This window comes from Mesitornis unicolor, unplaced genomic scaffold (assembly GCF_000695765.1).
Source record: "Mesitornis unicolor isolate BGI_N332 unplaced genomic scaffold, ASM69576v1 scaffold47409, whole genome shotgun sequence".
Taxonomy (NCBI): domain Eukaryota; kingdom Metazoa; phylum Chordata; class Aves; order Mesitornithiformes; family Mesitornithidae; genus Mesitornis; species Mesitornis unicolor.
The window spans coordinates 1-23,988 of NW_010207510.1; the positions used below are offsets into that span (position 1 = coordinate 1).

A 23,988-nucleotide genomic window follows, 5' to 3' on the forward strand; every position below is an offset into this window, starting at 1 on the left:
GTTGTTGTTTTTTTGGGGGGGGAAGGGGGGGGTTGGGTTTTTTTCTCATGCTGTGTGTCCTGTGTTAGGGGTTCGTCTGTAGTAACCACTCAAAAATAACTTTTTTTTTTAAATGAGGTAATGGGAAAGTTCTCAGCTTTTGCAAAACCACCTGCTAAAATGGGAAAGCACTTAAATTATACAATGTTTCTTATCGAGGAATGATAAACAACCAGTGAGTAGTTACTGCTTTGCATCTGTGGATGTTACCACTGGTTCCAGTCTGCCAAGGATGTGGAAGAGTTAATTTGGTCTGCCTGTGGCAGAGTTTCAAGTCTTGGCAGGATGTGAGAATCATAGAAGGGGGGGTGAAGGGATAAGGAAGAAAATGGTGCACTGAAAAACAAGTTGCAAAAAACAAGTTGTGGAGGTGTTTTGTTTCATGCTGTACAGTTAGTGAAGGCTCAGTCACCTCACCAAGCTGTCTCTGAGACAGTGTTGGATCTTGCATCCCAGGGGAGTGCTGGAGTTACTTGTGGGGTAGGTGGGTGATCTGGTGCAGCTTTTCTGAGGAGTAGCTGCTCCCCCTTTCAGACAAGGGACAGCTGTTCTTTAATGCTAATGGAACAGAATCGTTGCTCTGAAAAAGGAGGTGGCATGAAAAGGTCCTCTCACCCAACCTCTTTGTCTTCCACATGAGAGTCCTGGGCTGGTTTGTATTGCCTAGTTAATAATGAAACTTTAAAAAAATCTTTCTCTTTTATTATTTTAGAGTAATTCATCTTTGGAGAGCAACTTGGAAGGCCTAGCTGGTGTTTTGGAAGCTGATCTGCCAAATTACAAAAGCAAGATACTAAGAATACTATGTACTGTGTATGTATACAGGAGGTCTGGGAATCTGGGAGGTGCTTTGTTCTTTGTGCATAAGTTTAAGTGTTTAAGGTTATTTCAGTGCCAAGAATGGCTTTAGGTCCTGAGTGCTGTTACAACGTAGAGTTTGTTTTACTACAAACAAAAATAGAGGAATAAGCTTATTATGTACTAGGTATAATTCAGGGAGAATAACTCTTTTCATTACCTTGACTTGAAACGTATACAAAGGCTCAAAGCAGAAGAAGCCTCAGAGCTGCTCCTCAGTAGCAATGAGAACACAGTGACCCTGAGCAATATCCTGTTTCCCAATGAAATGCTTAAGAGCACTGAAACTATTGTCTGCTAATACTTATTTAGTCTTACTGTCTGTGCTGTTTCCTTGTTGCCTGTTCCTCTTCTCTGGCAATGAGATGCATGTGTTTTCCTAAGCCCATTCGATAGGGGAGGGGAGCTGGGAACACAAAGAGCTGAAAGCAGGCTCTCTGGTGGCTGACAGCTCTCCTTCTCCCTAGCAAAGTGCAAGAGCAGAGGTGCCTTGTGTCAGGGTCAGTTGGGGAGTTTGTGGGGTCTGTGGTAGGAGGTAAGAGAAGTGTGAAGGAGGGGTGTTGTGAAGAAGGTGTTCCAGCCCTAGCCTTTGCTATGGTTCTGCAGGTGCTTTAAATGTATTTTGTAGCAATGTTTGTTAATACAAGGCAAGTAGTACGTTTTTTTCCTATAACAGTAAGACATTTCTGGAAGTATAGGCTTAGCTTACATGCATACAGAAATGGTTGAGGAAAATCAATTCTTTACAGCAGGACCTGGCCTTCTCTATGCTGAGCTTAAAATCAGGTACTGTGACTTAAGAAAATTGGAATCAAAATTAATGGTGTAAAATGCATACAGTTCTTGTGTAATCTTGCTGATGTTGCATAATAAAATTATGTCTAAATTATAAAATTAAACCAACTTCTTACATCCTTGCATTAATTCTATCACATTATTTGGCCAACTCTCTGGAATACACAACAATTAGGTTAAAATAAAAAGCAAATACCTTAAATGTAGTTGAAGGTGGTACCTGTCTTTCTAAATGACTGTAGTTTAAAAAACCCAATTTTGTCTGTGAAATATTAACCATGGGATAGAACTGTAAGATCATGCTAGCATTTTTTCCTTATTTCCTTGTGAGACAAGTTTAACTTACAATAAGTAGAATCTAAGATGGTGTGCAGTTGCCAATCGGCACATAATGAATTAACAACTAACACCATGTTTCTTTTTCTGTGTCAGTGCACGTCTGTTACCAGAAAAGCTTACTGTTTACACGACACTAGTTGGGTTGCTGAATGCCAGGAACTACAACTTTGGTGGGGAGTTTGTAGAAGCCATGATTCGTCAGCTTAAAGAATGTCTGAAAGTCAATATGTATAATGAAGCTGTGCATTTAGTAAGTGATTGGTTGTTTTTTTGTTTTACATATTTCCTTATCCTTTTTCTCCTCGTTCTTTCATTTTTTTGTTCCAGAAGGGCTGGGCTTTTCAGCCCATTCTAGTATGAGAGCCTCTTCTGGCATCAATGTGCGGTGCATTGTAGATATACCAAGAAAAAAATCTGTGTTATGTGGGAAGTATTTCCTTCCTCAGGGGATAGAAATCATATCACAGTTGCAAAATTGACTTTCAACTGTATATTTTCCCAGTGACAAATTACTTTGCAGTAAATAGAGATGCTCCCCTCCTACCTGTTGTACGGACAAATGTAAAAGATAGATGACAGTCATACACTTCTATAGCATTCAGAGGTGTATGATCTTCTGTGGCGCCCATGAAAAAAAAAATGTAAAGGAACAGTCTGGTTCTCAAAAGCTATATTTGATGGCTGTTATCAGGCCCATGTTTTCATTCTGCTAATGAGGGGTGAAGATCAAGCAGGCAGTTTTAAGTGCTGTCTGTCTGTGAAGCTCAGCTCTTGCTGCTTATAGATTTTGTCTGCAAAAGGGCATTGGGACTTCAGCAACGTCTGATTTAGAAGCCCAGTGCAAAGCTCCCCAGCTTCTTTTGAAACCTACTACTAAAAATTAAGACTCTAGTATTTCAGTGTAATTTGTCAAGTGACTGCTGTTCAACTCTAGGACACTTTTTGCTAATAAAATCCTCATTATAACTCTGACTGTACTGTCCCTTGGCTTCAGCTTCACCTTCTCTCATGCTCATATACAAATGACTTGTGAGCATAACAACTACAGGAGTGGCAGTGGAACTCTTTCCTCAGCTTTGTCAAAATATTTTTCAAATACTGTTCAGAGCAATGAATTTCTGGAAAGTAAGAGTTTGGTACTTTTCTATTGCAGTTGCTCTCTGGGTACTGAAGTGTCTGCTCAGCCCAAATTGCTTTCCCAAGACTTCTTCCTAATGATCTGCCTTCAGATCAAAATACCTGTGTTGGGTTTTTGGACTACTTTTTGTGAGTGTGCCCTTAAGAAAAAAATGACCCTTTAAGAAAAAATGTGAGATTTTAATTGCTAGAATTTCAGCCTATATTGTTTGTTAAGATTGTGGTAATACTAGGAGGGCTTGGGTCCTACCAGAACTTTGTTTAAGTCTGAAGGTAGGATACAAATCAAAAGAGAAGGGAGAGAGGAAAAAAAAAAAAAGAGGCACTGCTCTGCCCCAGGTGTTTTCTGTCAGTCTGGATTTCTTACTAGAGTGCTGTCAAATCAGTTCCTGCTGTGGAGATTTTTTTCTTCCCAGGCAAATAAGGCCATTTGATTCCCAGCATGCCATCAATCTGTCACATTCCTGAAACGTGAAAGCGCCAGCCATTTTTGCATAGGCTCTGTGTAGCTATATGTATTTATGAGTAAATAACTACAGAAAGTGTATAATGGCATACAGATTCAACACTGCTGTTTCCTGATGCAGATATGCACTTGTGAAGCAAGGGATCAATCCATCTTCAGCTTTTTAGAAGTTTTTTCCCTTCTACTTCTGCAATTTTAGTGATCTGATGCCATTTAGAGTAGTCAAAAGCACAAAGGTTTTTTCTCTGTAGTATCAGTTTGCGTGTCTTTGAATGCATACTAGTGTTTCCTACCCTTTTCTGATTAGAAATATTATCCTTGCAATGCTATTGCAGTGAAACAGACTACAGACATCATAATGAATGGTACATCCATTAGGCAGTGCTTACGGTACTTGCTTTTCAGGGTTGAAAGGTGGATCTGTACAGTGTGCATTATTTCTACCTTTGTAGTACTGAATGAATATTGTGCGTTTATTGATGGTTTGTTTTAGTAGTTTAAGTAATCTTTATTTGTTCTTGTGCAGTCAGTTTAAAAAGTATTAATGTAAAATATTTTTCGGTCTTTTTTAGGTTCGTTTCCTGTCTGATCTTGTGAATTGTCATGTAATAGCTGCACCTTCAATGGTAGCTATGTTTGAGAACTTTGTGAGTGTGACACAGGAGGAAGACGTACCCCAGGTAAGCAAAAGATTTTTAGGCTCTTCTTGTGCTCTTTTCACAGTTTTTCTGTATTGTTGTTCCTGTGCTTTTGCTTAGAACAGGGAAGTTTTAGAGATAGCAAACTAAATGGACTGTCATATGTGGTTTCCTTAGCTTGAGTAAACAAAGCCTGTGGTGATTAGAAAATACACACAAAAAAGTATGGCCCTTTAGAGTGGGAAAGCTGAAGTGAATTGAATTTACCACACTTTGGCAAGTGTATATTGCCTGGTTTGTTCTCCTATATTGATAATCTACAGGACTGTAGAAGAAAGAAGGTTTAAGCTTGCTTGTCACAGTTCAACTTGAAAATTAGATATTTCAAGCAAGAATTTTTTTTTCATGGCTTGCCAATCCAGCCTTTAACTGCTTGTCTTTACATCCTCCTAAAGTAATAGTTTTGTTACTGTTTTAATTTAAATTAAAACGACATGTGTATACAGATTTTTGGATCTTACTTGTATACTCAGATTTCAGTATATTTCTTTCCTGTAGGTACGATGTGACTGGTATATGTTTGCATTTCTGTCATCTTTGCCTTGGGTTGGAAAGGAGCTGTATGAGAAGAAGGATGCTGAAATGGATCGTCTCTTTTCTCAGACAGAAAGCTATTTGAAGTAAGCTGTAAACCATTTGAAATCCTTGTCAGTATCTATTCAGATCTGGATTAATAGCTTTGAATATTGGTCACTTAAAAGTATTTGAAAGTTTTAGGTCTGAGCCATTCTGTGGAGAGATTAAAAAAAACCCTGAAAATAGAATAGGTGGAGAGATTTTTGAATTGTCTTGTCTAGTTCTAGGGTATATTGAAGGTCTTGTGCTCATTCTAGAGCAGCTGCAGTTGTAAGTGTGCTGTAAATACTGACAGTTCATTGCATTAGTGCTCTGCAGCATGACTGCTTTCTGTCTAGATGCTTCAAGTGAACATATTGTCAAGATATGTTAACAGATATTTTAAGTAGTCACAAATCTGATTTTTATATACTGTAGACCTCATCAACTAAAGAGATCAAATAGTAGTATGTTCATAAAGAGAAAAAAAAATTGCTGCCCTAAGTTAGTCTTTTAAAGGTCAGATTTTCTTTCCTGTGTAAACAGACGCCGCCAAAAGATTCATGTACCCATGCTGCAAGTTTGGACTGCTGATAAACCACATCCACAGGAGGAGGTGAGTGGACTTTACATTGCATTCTTTCAGAATATTTGGAAAACAATTTTTTACTAAGTTGTTTATTGTGAAATCAAAAGGCACCTTTAAAAGTATCAGTGCTTTGAATTGTCTCCTGTTTGTCGTTAATTCTAACAAGTTCTACATGAGGAATTGTCTTCTAAGTCTTGGGCCTAAATACAAGGTTGTATTGGGTGAGTAGGAGAGCATTTTGTTGTTTGCAGACAGGTCCCTGACAAAATGTTATGAAATGAGGAATGGTTGTAAATAATTGTTGTAAAATACTTGTTTTGGAATTGCAGGTACAGGGCTTCATGTTGAAAGGACTTTTGTGAGAAGCAGAATGTAGTTCCTTACTTACTCATTAATATTTTCCCTCTGCAAGAAAGAAACCTTTGTAGTAGCTTTGCTTTCTCAGCTCTAGAAACAAATAAGTAGAAATTGTATGCAACAATTACCATGCCATCTTTCACAGTTAAGCCAAAAATACTGAAGAAGAGAGGTGGCATTTGGCTATTCTGGGGTGGAATTTGCCTTTTCGGATATTCTTGGTTTTTTTTTTTTTCTTCCCCTACGTTTGAGGACAAAATTGGAAAGTGAGATCTAAATTAGTCTTCTTTTGGTATGTGATTCTCTTACGTTTTGTTTACTTTTGTGGTTAAATCAGCCTTAATAGTTGTCTTCTTAATCATAATTTTGAGAGATAGGTTGTCTTAATTACGATTGATTTGTCAACATGAGTGTTCTGGCTGCCCTATATCTTAATTTCCTTCAGAAGAGCGGAGTTCAACAGAGATTAGCAGAGTGTGTATGAGACGATGTGTTACCCAGAGTACTGTAAACATGACTTGTTTGCTTTGGGTGCTAGTTGTTACTGTGTCTCTTTGCATTTTGTAGTGTGATAATTTCAGTAACTGCAAAGCACTTCCACGTAGAGACATTTCTTGCACCAGCTGTAAGTTGAAACTTCTGTTCAGTAAGGCCACAAACCTTCCGAGTTCTTGGCCTGCATTTAGCAGTAGAGTAATTTAATAAAACAAGACTATTGCCAGTTGCACAGGTGTCTGTGCCATTTCTGTGTGAATGCTGGGACTCAAAATTGTGTGGAAAACCATGGCAAAGGTATTTTATATTTCATAGTATTTGATATTTTGTATTTGATATTTGTCTTCAGTGTATGGTAGCTGGTAGTTTTGATTGCTCTGGGAACAGCATGGCAGTCCTACAGAATGTCTTTCCAATTTTAATGTTGATCTTAAGTCTGTTTTAATACCACATACGAGCAGTAACTGAAGTAATGCTCTCTGCTGTAGTTTTGCTGGCAGATTCAAAGGATGGCTCTTTTGCTTGAACTCCTGGCTGGTGCTTAAAAACCTGCCAGTGATTAAACGTTACTGACAATGTGTGAAATTAGGAGCAGCTCTGGCATTTAGAATTGTTAAATTATTTCTTGGTTTACTAAATCAGCAATTTGAGAAACTGTTTGGTTTTTTTCCCTGAATGAAATACAGAATTAAGAAATACATTTCTGATAGTTCAGGAAGCTGCCAGCTTTGTTACAAGATTCAGTGCATCTGATGTTTCTCACCTTTTCTCCCAAGTATTTAGACTGCCTTTGGTCTCAGATTCAGAAGTTGAAAAAAGACCGTTGGCAAGAACGACACATTCTGAGGCCCTACTTGGCTTTTGATAGCATTCTTTGTGAGGCACTGCAACACAATCTGCCTCCGTTCACTCCTCCGCCTCACACCGAAGACTCGGTGTACCCGATGCCAAGGGTTATTTTTAGGATGTTTGACTACACAGATGACCCTGAGGTATGTGACTGCAGTTGGGGATGGTGAGTGGATTTCACTGTTAGGTTCCTGAGGCAATATTGATCAAAATGTGATGTCCCCACTCTCAGGATAATGAGTGGTTGAAGACCAGCAGCAGTTCTGCTTTGGTACTTCTGCAGAAATGAACTAGGTGACCCAGTTACTGTACAAAGCAGAGATGTGAAGAGCAGAATTTAGCGAGTGAAATACTGTGATGCTTTCATTTAGAATGACAATGTTGATTGGATTCCCCAATTTTCTAGTAAAACTACATTCACAGTTAAATTTTCTTTCCTTAAAGTCTGTGACTTGAGACTTTTTGCAGGCTAGGTATTTAAAGACTCTTGTTTACTGCTCTGTTAAAATTTGTTGATTTGTACTGCAGAACAAAGGACTGCTTAATTGGTCTGGGTGAAAGATCCATCTATGTCAGCATCTGCTTCCAACATTGGTCAGTAGCAGATATATAGACAAAAGTGTATAGGAATAGGAAAAGAGTATATACTGCTTTCCACAAGTGCTTTTATACCTCCCTTTACGTTAAGTCTGCTGCCTTTTACTTTCATTTATTGGAAGTGAAGGAGACCATGACTTTGTATTCTTTCTACTCTATCCTGGACATTCCTGGCTTTATTTCTTTATCATATTCCAGCTCAACTGATTTTTTTTATTTTTTTCAGCCTGCATGGTGGTAGCCTGCCTGATGGCTCCATTGAGCAAAGGCAGAAGTAGATGCTCCATGAGCTTATAATCATGTTCTGTAATTTTGTTCACTTTTTTTTAATGAGTCCTGGTATTCATTTTTAAACACTTCGTGTGGAATTGGCACACCAGCTTCTCAGTCCTGAAGGATACAGGGCAGCTGGGACCTCAGTATGTTTATGTGGAAGTTGGACTATTTTTTTTCCACCTATAAATGTATGTAGGATAGCTTTCGCTCTGTAGTATCACTGCGTTAGCAATGATCTTTCATGACTCTTAATTGTTTTTTTTACCAGGGCCCTGTCATGCCTGGCAGCCACTCTGTTGAACGATTTGTAATAGAAGAGAACCTCCACTGCATCATCAAATCCCACTGGAAAGAGAGAAAGACCTGGTAGGAAAAGCTTAGCACTGCAAGGCCCTGGTGCTTTCTATATGCTACCATGGCTTTGGTGGCATCAGGGATATTGATATGGTTTAGCCACAATTCAGTCCCAGCAAAACCAGGACAGTTACGCAGAGCCCTGCATTGGTTAGACAAAGACTCAAAGTTGAACATTTCCTAGAGCATTTGCTGAACTTGATTTACTACATTTATATACATTAAAACTGTTGCCTGGAATACTGTGGGTTTGTAATGTCCAGATAATGGACAGCCTATATGATCCAAGGGGATGGTGGCTCCTTGGGAAGGGAATTCCTTGATAATACAGGCAGCACTGCAAAAAATTTGCAGACACGCCATGTTTTTAATGGGAGCACTGTGGAGAGTGTGGTTTTGTTACGCTTCCTGGAATTTTGAAGCAGCTTATTTGTTAGGATGCAGTGAACCTTGAGCTGTTTCCTCTGCAGATGGCTCTGCACTGGTTGTTCATGAACATACACACTTCTGCTTCGTAGTCTTCCTTGTTGTATTATTCTTTCTGGGATTTCATGGCAGAGATAATAGAGCTCCCTCTGGGGAGTCATTGCAAGGCCAGCAGATTTCATTAGTTTTAATTCAGCCATGCCAGGAAACAGGACACTTTTCTTCATTTCTGCCTGAGCCATATGTGATGTGTGTAATTGATAACCGAGATGGTTTGTCCAGAGGTAATTGGCTGTATCATACTTCCAAATGAAAAGCCACCAAACTTTGTATAGTATGTGAAACATGGGGAGAAACAATGATTTTGGTGATGGCGTGTGATAAAGTTTTTCGATCACAGCTGTTTGATTCAACAGAAACTAGAAATTCAGGGTTGTTGCAGTTACTGGGATAGTCTTTGTTAATTCTCATAGGAAAGCAAAAGACTAGATGGAGATATAAGATTTGTCAAAGAGTTAGAAATAAAATCAAGGAAGTAGCAGTTGTTTGCTTTGTAATAATGATAGGTGATAATGAGCTGATTATAAGATGAAGCATTTGAAGCCTGATTTGTGTGACCCATTAGCTCAATTGTGCTTTCAGGTAATTGTGAACATCTGTTGTTTTGGGGGTATTTTCCTTTTCATGTGTGCATGCTAGAATTACAGATCACCATGACTATGCAGTATAGTGTTGAAGTGATGTATTTTATCTCTATGCAGTTACATCATTACAAATCATAGTTTAGGTAATGCTGGTATGTTTTTGTGCTGTTTCTGTTTCGAGTGTTCTGTGAGTTGATGGACAGACTAAGGATTGTTGATTTGTTTGCTCTGCTTTTGTGTGCACCTTTGGCCAGAATTAAGCATTTGCTGTAACTTTGTTACTTGATCTTTACATCACAATTATATCTATGATCTTGCAGTGCTGCACAGCTGTTGAGCTATCCAGGAAATAACAAGATCCCCTTGAACTACCACATAGTAGAGGTATGGATTTTATAAATAACCTCTTTTGTAACTCTGTTATTTCACAAGTAACATGTTGCAGTTAGTTCCATGGTAGATCCATTAAATTACAGTTTGATTTGGGAGTCAACCAGAACCTTGTTAAATTCAACCAATGGCTTTTAAATGAGCAGTTTATATACAGCTGAGTGTTAATTTTATGGGTTTTGTTGTAATTTTAACTTGGTGCATGGGAACTTTGGTCAAGTACCAAAATTTCATAGTATGCTAGTAATCCAGGTTGTGGCATTTGTCAAACTTTTAAAGTTTTGCTTGTGATTCTTCTAATGCATCGTGCAGTCTAAGAGATGGCTACATTTGAGTCACTTTTAGTTTAAAAAAAATGAATTAAAATACAATAAAAACTGGATACAGATTGAAATACAAGAAACTTGATTTAAATGCAAGAAAAATCTTGTTTTACTGTGAAGGTGATCAAACACTGGAAGAGTTTGCCCAAGGAAGCTGTGGAGTCTCTGTCCTTGGAACAGTTCAAACCCTACCAGGGTCCTGAGCAGTGTGCTGTAGCTGGCTCTGCCTTACACGGTGGGCTTTCGACTAGATGATCTTCAGAGACTCAGCCATTTTGCATGATTTTATGTTTGGGTCTTTTAAATGTTTGGGTTATTTTTTTTCCTACTGGTCCTGAAGAGAACTTAGAGTGAAACAAAAGTATGCTTAAAATAATTTTTTAAAAATAATTTTACTAACCATGATGTGTATCAGAAGAGCAGTGTATGTTTTCTTTTGCTGCCTCCTTTCAAAGGTCTGTTTTCAAGATGCAGAACTATATAAAACTTCATTAATTTCCATCAAAATTTGAAAGGGATTAAGAGATTTCAGTAATAATGGCAACTTGTCATATAAAGGATTTATGAAGGAACTTTAAGTAGGAATTTCAGAGCTAATTACTACAAGAGATAATCTTATGTAGAAGATGTATCTTAATAAAAGTGGAATTGAGAATTTCTCTTGACACCAAAATGCCGAATATTCTGAATGCTGTAAAGTTACATTACCTTTGATCAGCTTACTCTTTGTACTCTGAATTCAGAACAGAGAAATCTTCAAATAAACAGTATTTTTCTGCCTTAACATTGAAATATCCTCAATGGTTGTATCTTCGGGTGCTATGTATGGCTGTGTGCTTTATGCTCAGCTGTACACTAATGCCAGCAAATAGTTACTGCAATATCTGATGAAATAAGTTACCTAAAGGCCCTGGAAGTATGTTGTTTCAGAATCTTGTAGGGTGTGAAATTAGCAAAGATTTGCGTAGTTGAAATTACTGTAAAGAAGTGCAACATTGATGTAAAAAAATATTATTACTGTCATAATTTCCTTTTTCTTGCCATTTTGAGTTATTTTAGAATATTAACTTCATTACTGCTGCTTACTTCTAACAATGCTCCAGAGTTTTTAAGGCTTAGCATGCCTTTTTCAGGCTTGTGTTCATTTTGCTTACTATTGCTCTCTTGTAAGGGCTCTCTTAGTAGTCAAGTTGGTGATATGTTGCTTTTAACAAGTTCAGCTAACTTTTTCAGTAAGTCACAGAACTGTAGAAATGATATGGTCTAACAAAAAAAATAAGTGTTGTTTAAGGTTTACAACATAACAGGCAGAAGGGAATGTAGTCTGAAAGTGGTTGTCAGTACCTTCCCAAGCATGGCTACTTTTCGATCCCAGAGACTTCATGGCAGAGTTTGTCAAGCCCAGCACAGAAAGCTCCATGCTACCTGGAATCTGTGCAAAACTCTGAAATGTGATGCCTTTCTCTCAGTAGCTGCTTATAGATGCACATGTGGCTATTTCTGGTAGCTATGAACCCAGAGAATGTCTGGGCAGCGTCATTGGCTTGTTGGGACTGTCCCGCCCTGTTTTGCTCTTGCAGCTTTTGGTACAACTTGCTCTCAGCAGAGTTTGAATGTTCAGATCATCAGTGCCCTGATCTTTTTTGTGGCCTTGTTATTTTCACAAAGTATCGTTTCAAAGTACTTAACATTTAATATGGGTGTTTGATAATGAACATGTAATGAATATCACAAATACAGTTTTATGCACTGCCTCAAACAGATAATGACTGATCATTGAGTTGTTATTTCCTATGTTGAGAAAAGGAGCAGTTTTCTACCTAATAACGTCCCCCCGTTCTTTTTTGCCACATATATCTTGACAGTATGTCCAGATTATGCTGTCACAGAAAGGTCCTCCAGCTCCTTATGCTTTCATGTCCTTCCTTAGAATAACAGATTCTAGTCAATATATTTTCATGTGCTGTTTGTGGAATATATAAATGGATGTTCGTTTATTACACTAGTAAGAAGATTTTCTAAAGCTTACTCACGTGAGCCTCAATTCTTCTGTGTTTATTCAGAAGTTTAACGTTAAAGAGGAAATTGACCAACCATAATGAATCAAAGTTTCTGGATTCCTTTGGTGTAATTTATATGTAGTTGAGAAAGGCATGCAAAATAAACAGAAACTCAAAGGTGAATGTTGTACAGTGATGATCCTTTCACAGCTTCTGAAGATTGACAAACTGTTATTATAGGTAAACTTGAAAATAAAGATGCAAGTAAAAATACAAATGCTGACTACAGGATTGTTTTCAGTTTTCTTAGAAAGATCCTCTGCCAGGGGGTACTGAGCATCTATTTTTGTTGCACGAAATGCTGGTTGTAATTTTCAGTTGAAAGCTATGGCTTTATTTATGTGAGTTTTTGTATAGGAGAAAGAGGGCACAGTGGTAAAGATAGAGATGTAATTTGAATGCAGATTGTCCTTCATACTAAATGCTTAGGCTTCACTTAATATGTTTAATATTTATATTATTTAACAGGATCATATTATTTTGCCTTAGATCATGTGGTAGCACTGCAGTAGGTCACAGAATCACAGAATCTTGGGAGTTGGAAGGGACCTCAAAAGATCATCCAGTCCAACCCCCCCTGCCAGAGCAGGATCACCTAGACCAGGTTGCACAGGAACATGTCCATATGATAACTGCCAATTTCTACAGTTGCTTGGTATATTTTTTAGACATAATAGATCTATAATGCTGGTGCTATGTTAGTATGAAATAAGGGCAGTTAGTGCAGGCTACATCAGACTGCTCTCATTCTGTGCCTTCGTCTCCTGCAGGTGATATTTGCAGAATTGTTTCAACTTCCATCTCCGCCACACATTGAAGTCATGTACACAACGCTCCTGATTGAACTGTGCAAACTTCAGCCTGGCTCTTTACCGCAAGTTGTATCCTTTCTGTGCTGCTAGAGGGCATTTATTAAATGCAGGCTTTATTTTGTTTGTTCTGTAGATGATGGGATAGCAATAAATACTGGCAGTATTAATATTTTACAACAGTTACATGCAACTTTGCCTGTACCATGTGAAAAGGTAGCACAACCCACTTAGCACAGGCCTAGATTTGCCAAGTGTGCAAGACTCTTCAGTTTTCTGGACACTGTTCTGGTACTTCCTCTGACCTTACCTGTCTTGGTGAGGGAATAAAATACAGTACTCCTGCTTGTCTTTGCAGCCTGTTTAGGTCTCTACAATGTGTGGCATGGTGACGTTAAAGGTTGAGAAGGAAAGGAAGTGACGCACTTGATCTAACACCTGTGTGAGTGCTCCTACTCTTTTTTTAGGAGGAAGTAAGTATAGCAGATGATTTAAAGGAACTTGTCTGAATTCCCACTCAGTGCTCCCACTAGGAGCTTTGAAAGGTCAGAAATCATCTGTCAACTTGGATAGTGTGGCTGAATGCTGAGGAAAGAGGCATGACTCCCAGCTAGTTATGACTATTACATTGCCCCTAATTTGCTGCCATTTTGAGTCATGTTAGATCATTGTTTTATATCAAATGACAGACTGAGAATGGAGGACAGTTAACAGATGTCTGTCCACTGGTAACTTCATGCCCAAATTTTCATTCTCCTTCATGATACCACTTACTGTTTGCAAATCATGTAATCTAAATTATTTGAGACCAGTCTGGTTTTAGAACTGGGCAAATGTCCATGCAGAAATTTTTTGACGTTAAGAGGGTCACCGTAAGAAGAATAAAGGCCTTGTTGCATAAAGGCAGGTTAGACATAACTTTCTCAAGCCTTCAGTGATGATCAAAGATTGTGGATAATCATCAACAGCAGCCCATGAAGCTAGACTGGTGAGATTGCAGAAGTACTCCGTAAGAGGGTTGGTATCTGTTCACGTCAGTGCAGTTTTGGTTGTTGCATGGTGCAAACTCTGGATTTCTATGGAAGAAGCAGTCTTGTTGCAATAATGGAATTAAAACAGACTGGGATTAGAGGGTAGAACTTGCAATGTGCTTCATCTTTTTCCACTATGGGTTTACTGTGATTTGTCTGGTTTTTTTGGAGTAGACCCAGGTAGCTTTCAGTACAAAAAATTGATGACATTGTGTTAAAGGAATAACATCTGACTTATCTATTGCTTTTCTATAAACCTTAATAAGAAACTTCCAGCTTGCACAAGCCACAGAAATGCTCTACATGCGTTTGGATACAATGAATACAACATGTGTGGACAGGTAAATGTGCTTTGGAGATGATGGAAAATATTCTTCAATATTCAATGTAGAGTGAAAATGAAGTGGCTGTGGAAAGAGCAGTCAGCAATCCTTGTTAGAACTTCTTGGTGCTATTCAAAATGTTTTCTGGGCTCTGGCTTTGAGCTACTTAAAAGAGAAGCTGGAGGGCTGACTCTTGCCTCTCCTTCCCAGAAACACTCCCCTGTAGGTCACAAGTCCAGCTGTCCATACAGGACAGTTAAGACTGGTCACAACTTCTCCACGTTCAAAGCTGTCCATAGCAGCAAAGTACTCTGTTACCTGGTACGATGCCAGCTCCCTAGCAGTCTGGGAGGTGACTGGGAAGTGGAGTTAATGGCATATGTGCCACCCAGAGAAGAGTGATGGTCATTTTGCACTTTGATTGAAGTCTGCATTGTGTAGGAGAGCTGTTAATTACTTATTAAATATGTGAAAGTTGTGTATTCACAGGAAGTTTACATTTTAATTGTTAGTTTAATAGACATTTCTTTTTATGAAACAATAGAACATGACAGACTGTCCATACAATCCAACATAAATTATTTGTTGACAACATCTATCAACATAAATACCTGTTTAATGCTGTAACAGCTTTAGAGTTTAGGCTTGCCTTTGAAAAGTAGAATGCATTTATAAGAAAATCTCAACTGAAAGTTTTCCTGCACTTTTGACATTTAATGGAGCTTTCTTTTTCTTTTAATAAAGATTTATTAACTGGTTTTCTCACCACTTGAGCAACTTTCAGTTCCGTTGGAGCTGGGAAGACTGGTAAGTTTCTCTTTTTTTCACTCAAACCTGATACTAAAAAAAATGTAAAATTTCAAACTTAACCAGGAAGTGTCACAGCATAGTGGCCCTGTTAATTGCTTTCCTCGAGCTCTTCAGAGGTCTTTCTTAATCTGTTCACCACTGCTCAGTGGTGGATTATCTCGATAATCTCTTTAGTCACTGTATTGTCACTGGTGAACTTTGTGCTAAATTTCAAGCCAGTGTGTTTCCCAAACAGGGGAAGTAGAAATAGTTTCTTTCATTTGTCCTGCACCCTCAGTCAGTTGCTAGCAAATTTTCCAAAATTACACCCAATTTACTTCTAATGGTTTGCCCTGACTGTCTCCTGTATTCATTTTGTAATCTTGCTCTTTGTCTTACCTTAAACCTTTCATTTTAACCTTTATCCTTGAGAACCTGTAATCTGTTTTCCTCCTGCCAAACCCTAGCACCTGTTGTTCAATCAGAACTGTCTGCTGTCAATTCTTACAATGCCAAATCTTGAACTTGCATCTCTAGCAGGAGGTCCCTAGACTCCATCAGTATCTAACCACAGATTCCCCTGAGCTTTCCATTCCAGGCACCCATGCAGCATAAGAGATCACCTTGGGGTTAAGTCCTCCCTACAGTAACTTCCACAGCCTGCTACATACTTTTAGTAGCTGATCTTTCCAAGTGTCCTGGAGAGGGGTGATACATTTGTAGCTTTGTGATATGTTTTTGTGGCTTTTCTTAAGTTTCTTACGTTGTCCTCATGTGGAGTTAAGTGCTTGCTGGCTGTCCTAGTATACATCCATGTTGTCTGACCAGGCAGCCATCTTCTAAGAGTTAATTTTTCTTTGCCTGGATGTTCCCTGATGGCAGTGCTTCTGTGGATCTCTCTCACAAGCTGCCATTTTTCACAGAAATTGCAAGTTACTGTATTTGAGGCTTTTCTTTATCTGAAATGTATTTGAAATCAGCCAGAAGTTCAAAAATTCCTGTGAGGGAGAAACAGACAGTGAAATCACACAAGGTTCCTTTTCTAAGGGAAGGGGAAGCCAGGTAACTGTAAGCACAAATTATTTTTAGTCTGGTGGGGAAAGGAAATCTACTTGAAAGTACATCACGGAGATGAGATTCGGAGAATGCTAATGGCCAATAAGGAAATAGTGATAAGCTTACTTCATTGTCTTAAGATTGCCTACATTGTAAAACTAAGTGTCAAGCACTCTGGTTGTCCTTAGGCCGTGATTGTTTTGTACCTATTAGACCAAGGCAAAAAGAGTAAAGCACAAATTCTTTTTCTAAAAGCTATCATATTCTGTCCTTTGATAGGTCAGATTGTCTTACTCAGGACCTTGAAAAGCCCAAACCCAAATTTGTGAGAGAGGTTTTGGAAAAGTGCATGCGGTAAGTAAGATCTTTTGCTAGTTGCATTCAAGGCAAAGTTTGATCTTTGCTTCTGGATACTGTCAGATTCCTTTTAATTTGACTCTTGTCTTAGGTACGTCTGTTCTCACGATTTCATTTTAGATAGGATGTAAGTCTGTTGATTGTATAGACTTTAACCTGGTTTACCTGCTGTAGGAGACAACACTACTTTAGAGAGGAGTAGAAACAAGTGTAGCAGGTGGTAGTGAGTTGTCAATCCCAGGTATGCACATCTGTAGTTACAAAAAGCTGTGCTTCACCATAGGCATGGAAAGAAAGAGTTGAAGCAATATTCCTGGGAAGTATTCAGCAATCACAAAAAGAGGAGGGAACTGATGATTATTTATACTGAAAACTGATAATCTAACCTTGATTCTTCTAGGTTCCTGTGGTGTTCATTGACCTTAAAACAAATAAACAGCCCTCCAAACAAACAAACAAAAACCCCAAACCCAACAACAAGAGTGCATTGTCAGGGCTGGACTTAAAAGTGTTGAGACAGAGCGATATAGAAGAGAGAGAGCAAAATGTTCAAAAAGCCTATTCAGCATCCTACATTAAATCATTCATCTGTTTTTGGGTAAATTCAGTACAGGAAGTGTGAAAGTACGTGCTGCAAAATGAATGCAGTTTTTCTGTGGCACTTTCACTGAAAATTCTGGTAGCAAAATTAAGCTTTTGTGGAGTGAAATAAGCTGAAAAGTAAAATGAAGATATCCAGTTTAATATTTTTTTTTCTGTTTCGAATATCAACATCTCACTAGTTTTCTGCAGCGCATCATAGGCTTTTGCATAAAACATCCTACCAGGTGCCTATAAATCTGTTCACAAGCTGAATTAATTGTATGAAAACAAAACTAGCATCCCAGAGTTCATATAGAAAGCATCTGCTAGCATGTTTGGTTTACTTAGGTCTTACTGCCTGGCAGAAACTATCATTCTGTTGTGTAAACATCCTTATTTTTGTTCTATGAAAGTTAAATCTAGGAAGACCATTATAAAGCAGTCACTTTAGAGTTAGCCCTGGTGACACTCCCATTTTAATTATATTTTGTGAAACTTGCTATTTCTAGACTCTCCTACCATCAGCGAATAATAGACATTGTTCCTGCAAGTTTTTCTGTCCTCAGTCCTGCTAATCCAGTGTGCATTTACAAGTATGGAGATGAAAGTAATAGTAAGTATTAAAGTTACTGAGGGGTCAAGTTTAAGAAAAGAGTGTTTCAGAGCAAGTGAGCACGCTAGATTGATGGTAATATCAGTTGTCTTCATGAAGAATACAGCTGAAATAAATATGCAGGATTTTCATATGGGTAAATATGTTTCACATGGTCAATTAATACATATTACACCTGGATCCCTGTAATATAATCCTCTCTGTTACTTTATGAAGAAAGGAAAATCCTGATACATGAAATTACTTTTGCTGAGGTGGTTGTGGCGTTGTGCATCATTGTTTGCCAGAAGTCTAAAATTGGCAATTTCATTGATTTCCCCTGTTTGGGCACAATACTATGCAAAAGTCAGCATATGAAGTGATAATGTGAGTTTATTTCTTTGAACTTCATGAAACAGTATATTTTACCAGTAAACTTGGTTTGATGAAGCATACAGAGGCAGCACATGATGTAAGAATTGGGGTAGAGAGATACCTTATTATTACTTTTATTACTCACTGTAAAGACAGTCCTAAGCATAAAAGTTTCATCATCAAAGATACAGTGAGGAAAAACAAGAAAGTTCTGTATTTTTAGCAAACTGGTGGGAGCTGAAGTAGAGCTTTAGACAGGAGAGTGGTTATCTGACCTCAGCTCTAAAGGTTCTACTGAAAGTTTTAAATTAACCTGAAGACCAGGAAATGTGCTGAGCAGTTTTGTGGAACGGTGATGTGGACAATTATATTAGAAAGGACTAGTTTTACGTGTAGCTGGGAAGTGTACTTGTTTCTCTGAGAGGCAAACTGACGCTGAAAATACGTACTTGCCTTCTGCATAATTTTGACGTCTTTGCTTTTGTTTAGGGTCTCTTCCTGGATATACTGTGGCACTCTGTTTAACAATTGCAATTAAAAATAAGGCCAGTAACGATGAAATCTTCGGCATTTTAAAAGATGTGCCTAATCCAAACCAGGATGATGATGATGGTAAGACATATGCTGTTGGGCTTTGGCAGGGTGCAATTTCTTTTGTGTGTAGACTGATCTGCCATTCTTTGGGGCTATGGGTGTGGTAGTTAACAGAAGTGTATGTTTTTCCTCTAATAGTTATTGCAATTTATCAGTAAATGGAAATAACACACTATTGTTAGGTTTTTTCTGTAAACATCTTACTTGTTCATGAAGGCCTGGTTTTCTTAACAGAAGTAACCTGGTGCTCGTGGTCTCTTTTCTTGTGATTATTGACAGGTGTAGCAAGAAAGAATTTAACACTTCTTTTCCCTTCAGCAACAGCGTAGTTTGTGCTGTTATCCTTCCCCTGAGATTCAGGGCTTGTGCCCTGAGAGCTTGCCTCCCCTTGGTGCAGTCTCATGACAGATTACAATAGCCAGCCTGCTGGCTGAAGTCTTCCATAGATACAAACTCACAGTGAGACTCCACTCACATTGTTTTTAGCTTTGCAGCCACAGACAGTTTTGATTCCTAAAGCCCTGTGTGTTTTAGGGAGTGAGAAGGAGCGTGAGACAGAGAATTAAGTGATCTTTACAATGGATACAGCTTCAGTATTTCTGTAATATTTGCAAATGTTCTGTTATGCAAGCAGAGAGCAGTGACGATGTGTTTTTTGCCCTGGGATCCACTGTTGTGTTTCGTGCTCTGCTTTAGGCATCACCTACTGAAGAGTTCTTTCCCTCCTGCTAGTCTTCAGCTGTGAGTAGCTGCAGATACAGGAGGGGACTTGGCACCGTTCACCCCTAGTACCCATACTTGAGATGCACACTTGCTGGATCCTTCTCCCATGTCAGAAATAACTAGCCTCTGTATCATAATCATCCTTACCTTCCCCTCTCCTCATCCACTCTCCATTCCTTATGGTCTGCCAGGCCTTCAGCTTGATGTATAACTGCATTTTCCTTTGCTGTCTTTCTCTGCTGCTGTTGGTAGGGTGTTGCTTTGCTGCATGTTGGTAGGGTGGCTGTCTCTCTGATGGCTTCTTTACTGACCTCAAATTCTTTCTACATGTTTTCTCCATGACAAAATGGGAGCCTGAAGATCTGCACATTTTGGAAAACCTTTACTAGCTCCCTGCTCAGCCTTGCAAAACCCTATTGATGAAACTTTTTTTTGTGAAATGGGTTGAAACCATAAGTTGTCGCTACATTTTTATGAGTAGCTTTTGTGCTTTACTTCAAGTACTTACAGTTTCAACTTTAAATAACTTGCAGATGAAGGATTTACGTTCAACCCTCTGAAAATAGAAGTCTTTGTTCAGACTCTGCTCCATCTAGCTGCAAAGTCTTTCAGCCACTCCTTCAGTGCCCTGGCAAAGTAAGTGTAATATGTGCATTATTTTGGGGTTTACAGAACTGTTTAATTCTGACAGTAAAATGCATGATAAAAGAACTGGACTGCAAGCTTCAGCAATGGTTTAGTGCTTCACAATGCAGTAGGATTTGGAGAACTAATGACACTGCTTACTGAAGGAATAGTAGTGTAAACAGTAGGTTACAAATGTGAATGGAATTGGCAGAAATCTGCACATTACAGCCATGTGATGTAAATCAAATAAATGAGACATTTGTTTGGAACATTGCTCAGTTTTAGAGTTACTCATTTACCGATTATGGCGAGGAGCAAGGGTTTCTCCTTACATTTGAATGACTGGGTAACTCCCACCACAGTATCTTGTACTGTGAATATGACTCTGGAACAGCAACATTTGTCTAAAAGATTAAGAAAGAAAAATAAAACATAGAACTTCAAAGCAGTCTGCTGTAAACGTCTGTCTACTACAGCACAGTAAAATCCATTCTAAAATACTCCAGAGTGCATCCCTTAAAGATACAGATATACTTTAACTTCTAAAGAATTTACTGCACCTTTTTTAGCAAAATGAGATAGAATAACTAGTTTTTAATCCTCTGTGCTTTGGAGATGCTCTTAAATGGTCTTGATACATGAAAGGTAGTCACATGCATCTTAATGAGTTATTTTTCTATCTGCCCTTAAAGAGAGAGAAAGCTGTTACAAAAACATGCACCTGGGAGCTTTACAGAGGCAATGTTGATAAGAAGCTGTAGGTAGTAACCTGCATTCAAGGCTGAGTGATATGAATACATAGAGCCATGGTATTTTCACTGCCGCACACCAGCAGTGGCAGTCATGAGCTCAGAAAGGGCCTCTTATGCTTTATAGTTATATTACAGTAAGCTGGGTTGTGAATGCTGTGTAGCAGTCAGAGTAACTCTGCTAAAATAGAGGCTTTTAGTAGCATTTCCTTCAGAAAGTGGCAGATTGGGTAAGTGTCTAAAATTACAGAAATGCCTATCAAGAGGAAGGTCTGAGGCTCAAAAGGCAGCAATTTTTGCTCCAGCTATGTGTAGATAAGCACACGAAGCATGAAACTGCCTCCTGCTTTTAAGAGTATGAGAAATGCTTCAGGGAGTAGGTTCACCACTAAAATTTAGGTTGCTTTTAGGAGCTGGCATGTCTTTGTAGCCTATTTTAGCTCAGGATGGTTATATTTTCCAGGGAATAGTTGTTCAAGAATTGCTGCAGATAATAATATTTTATTTTGTCCAGTCTAAGCCACTTGCCTTGTATCTGCTGCTCTTTTGACCTGATCCCATCCCCTCTGCTGACTACTTACATGTATTAAAAGGTTTCATGAAGTCTTCAAAACACTTGCTGAAAGTGATGAGGGGAAACTCCATGTTCTGAGGGTTGTGTATGAGGTTTGGAAGAATCATCCACAGGTAAGAGGTTGCAATGTCAAGTATCTTTGTGAGTTTCAAATCACAGAGGTTATATTTAATAAAAAACACTACAGATTGCTTTATATCCTTTAAAAATAACTTGTCTATTGTCATCTTATTTGAAGAGAAGTTCAAATTTTGTTTACTGTTGTTACTAGTGCCTAAAATGGAGGCTGGATGGACTTAAAATATATACCATCAATCAGGTCACTTCTTCCTCAGAGTTCATTGTGGGAAGGCAAAGGTTGTCAGTCTGAGTCAGATTCATACTAAGTTGTTTGTCCTACAAGAGAATAACTTCTAAAATCGTGTTTCTGTTCAAAATTGGAAAACAGTGTAGATGTGTAAATTGAAATAAGAGGTAGATCTCATAACAACAACAGGCCACATTCTTGAAAATATGGGAACCTGGGGGTTTTTAGGGATATTTTTTTTTAGTTGCTAGTGAAAGCCATACAGTTATTCCACAAGGCTCATATTGGAGTCATGTGTGGGCAGAGTGAGTAGAGCTGCAGTCAGTGGCTGTTCAGAACAGATCAGTCTGACTGATTGCGTTCATTCTTGAGCCAGAGGAAATAACAGCCGAAAAGACCTATGAAAAATGCCTCAGTTGTTTAAGCTGTTCAGTTTCTTCACAGCAGTTGTTTTCTCCCTTAGCTGTCATTCTTCTATAAATAGAAAATGATAAGGAACTCAAGCTGAATTTGCCTGCATTAGTTATTTCACTTATTCCTTACTGGTGTGTTTGTGTTGCACTTTATTTATTGACTGTACCTCACAGCTATGTAGGCCAGACTTCCAGAGGCAATGCCACTGAGAACAAGGGTTAGTCCTTGCATCTGCTCCTGGACCTGTGATCCATTCCCTAGAGTGAAAACTGAGCATCTAGAAGATACCTATGCAAGATGTCACCTCTTTTCTAAGTACAGTAAAAACATCAGAAAACCAGGATTTTTAATATTAAACTTCCTATTCAAATTACTGGCCTTGAAAATGTGACCATTACAGTCTGACCTACTTTTTATCACCATTTAACTGGATCAGAGGAAATTACGTTACTGCAATCTAATATCAGTATCTTCTTCCTCTTCTTTTCTTTGTATTGCAGCATGACCATACTGAAATGGGGGCTTCAAACGCAGACTAAAGGGTCATGTTAGATTTTTAATAATAAATCAAGGTTGCTTTTAAAAATATCAAGTGCAAAAGTTATGAACTTCTGCTGTTCTGCTTGATCACAGAACTTAATTGTTCTTCTCTTGCATTTATTGCAGTTCAGTCTTTTGCTTCTGGTCAAGCACTTTGCTTTTTTTCTCAGTCCACAACCTACCTGGCACACAGAAGAAATTGTGCCTGGACAGCAGAATGCTTGTCCAGAGTGTTTTCACTCGCCCTGCACCCATGTCTATGGGAACATCCATCAAAGGCTGGATTAGTTCAGGTTATCAGCAGTATTCTCAAGATGTGTTGTGCTAATGAGTGATCTATGCTGCAGATAGTGATTTAGCAAATCTAGTAGTCTCTGGATGTATAAGCAAGGTTGTGGTAGTGACTGCATAAAGAGAAACTTTAAAATTGAGATTAAATATTTTCTTAAAATCCTAGTTCTGTGTTTTTTTGAAGATCAGGCTAAGTAATCAGAAATTCTTCCTGGCAATACAGAAAGACAAATAAAGCATAGGATGCTATCCTGGGACTTGAAAGTGGAGTGCTGGGTCTTCTCTATGATTCATTCAGTTATTTTAATTTTCCTTCCTTAAAAGGAGCTTTCTTACACTTCCTTATTTGACAATGGGTGGTTGTAAGGATAAATACAGTGCAGGCTGTGGTTCTTAGATACTGTGGGATTCAAGCACATGAGTAACTAAGATAAGCCTTTTTCCTGAACAGCTTGCAACTGCTTTAGTCAGTAGCTCCTCTCTGCAGTTGCCTGCTTAGGTGGCTTGCAGCCACCCTAGAATCATTGGCAGTGCCTGTAGCAAGTGAGCGCTTCCATTGACTACACAGCACTGGCTCTGTCCTGACACTAATAGGTCCTGTAGAGAAGAGGTTACTGTCACATTTGAGGACTGTTGCAGTTCAAGGAGAGCAGGTGAACAGTAGTTCCTTCATTATGGTGATCGACAGGTGTATGTGCTCTGGTTTGAGTACTTCCGTGTCAGATAGTAGGACTTGTCTCTAAGGCCTCAATTCCAACTATGATGCTTGTATTTTCTTGCTTTTGTATGGAAGTATGTATGTTAACAAACTGATGCATCAGTTTCACAAGAAGTAGAAAAGGTTGTTAAACAAAATCAGAATGCTTTATGTAATTCATATAGATCCCATAATTTGAGCAGTTTTAGGCTAGACTAGCCAGCTTCCTAAAGTATTTGAAATTACCCAGTAATATCACTAACGCAGAGTTGTATCAAACCACTTCTGGTTTTATCTGGGGCTTGAATACT

General features: G+C 38.5%; 1 protein-coding gene across 1 annotated transcript in view; it reads left to right on the forward strand.

Moving 5' to 3' along the window:
- Positions 1-751: 751 nt before the first annotated feature.
- The window catches only part of NCBP1 (nuclear cap binding protein subunit 1, 80kDa), a gene marked incomplete at its 5' end in the record, with an annotated part of 28,382 nt that continues 5,145 nt past the window's right edge, over positions 752-23,988 (forward strand). Inside the window, 16 exons of the mRNA XM_010192133.1 lie at positions 752-852; positions 2,125-2,281; positions 4,207-4,314; positions 4,831-4,952; positions 5,434-5,503; positions 7,105-7,320; positions 8,319-8,416; positions 9,795-9,858; positions 13,018-13,128; positions 14,364-14,428; positions 15,155-15,217; positions 16,535-16,609; positions 17,704-17,807; positions 18,651-18,773; positions 20,012-20,114; positions 21,448-21,541. Coding sequence (XP_010190435.1) covers positions 752-852; positions 2,125-2,281; positions 4,207-4,314; positions 4,831-4,952; positions 5,434-5,503; positions 7,105-7,320; positions 8,319-8,416; positions 9,795-9,858; positions 13,018-13,128; positions 14,364-14,428; positions 15,155-15,217; positions 16,535-16,609; positions 17,704-17,807; positions 18,651-18,773; positions 20,012-20,114; positions 21,448-21,541 — 1,674 coding nt within the window. The remainder of the gene's footprint in view (positions 853-2,124; positions 2,282-4,206; positions 4,315-4,830; positions 4,953-5,433; positions 5,504-7,104; positions 7,321-8,318; positions 8,417-9,794; positions 9,859-13,017; positions 13,129-14,363; positions 14,429-15,154; positions 15,218-16,534; positions 16,610-17,703; positions 17,808-18,650; positions 18,774-20,011; positions 20,115-21,447; positions 21,542-23,988) is intronic.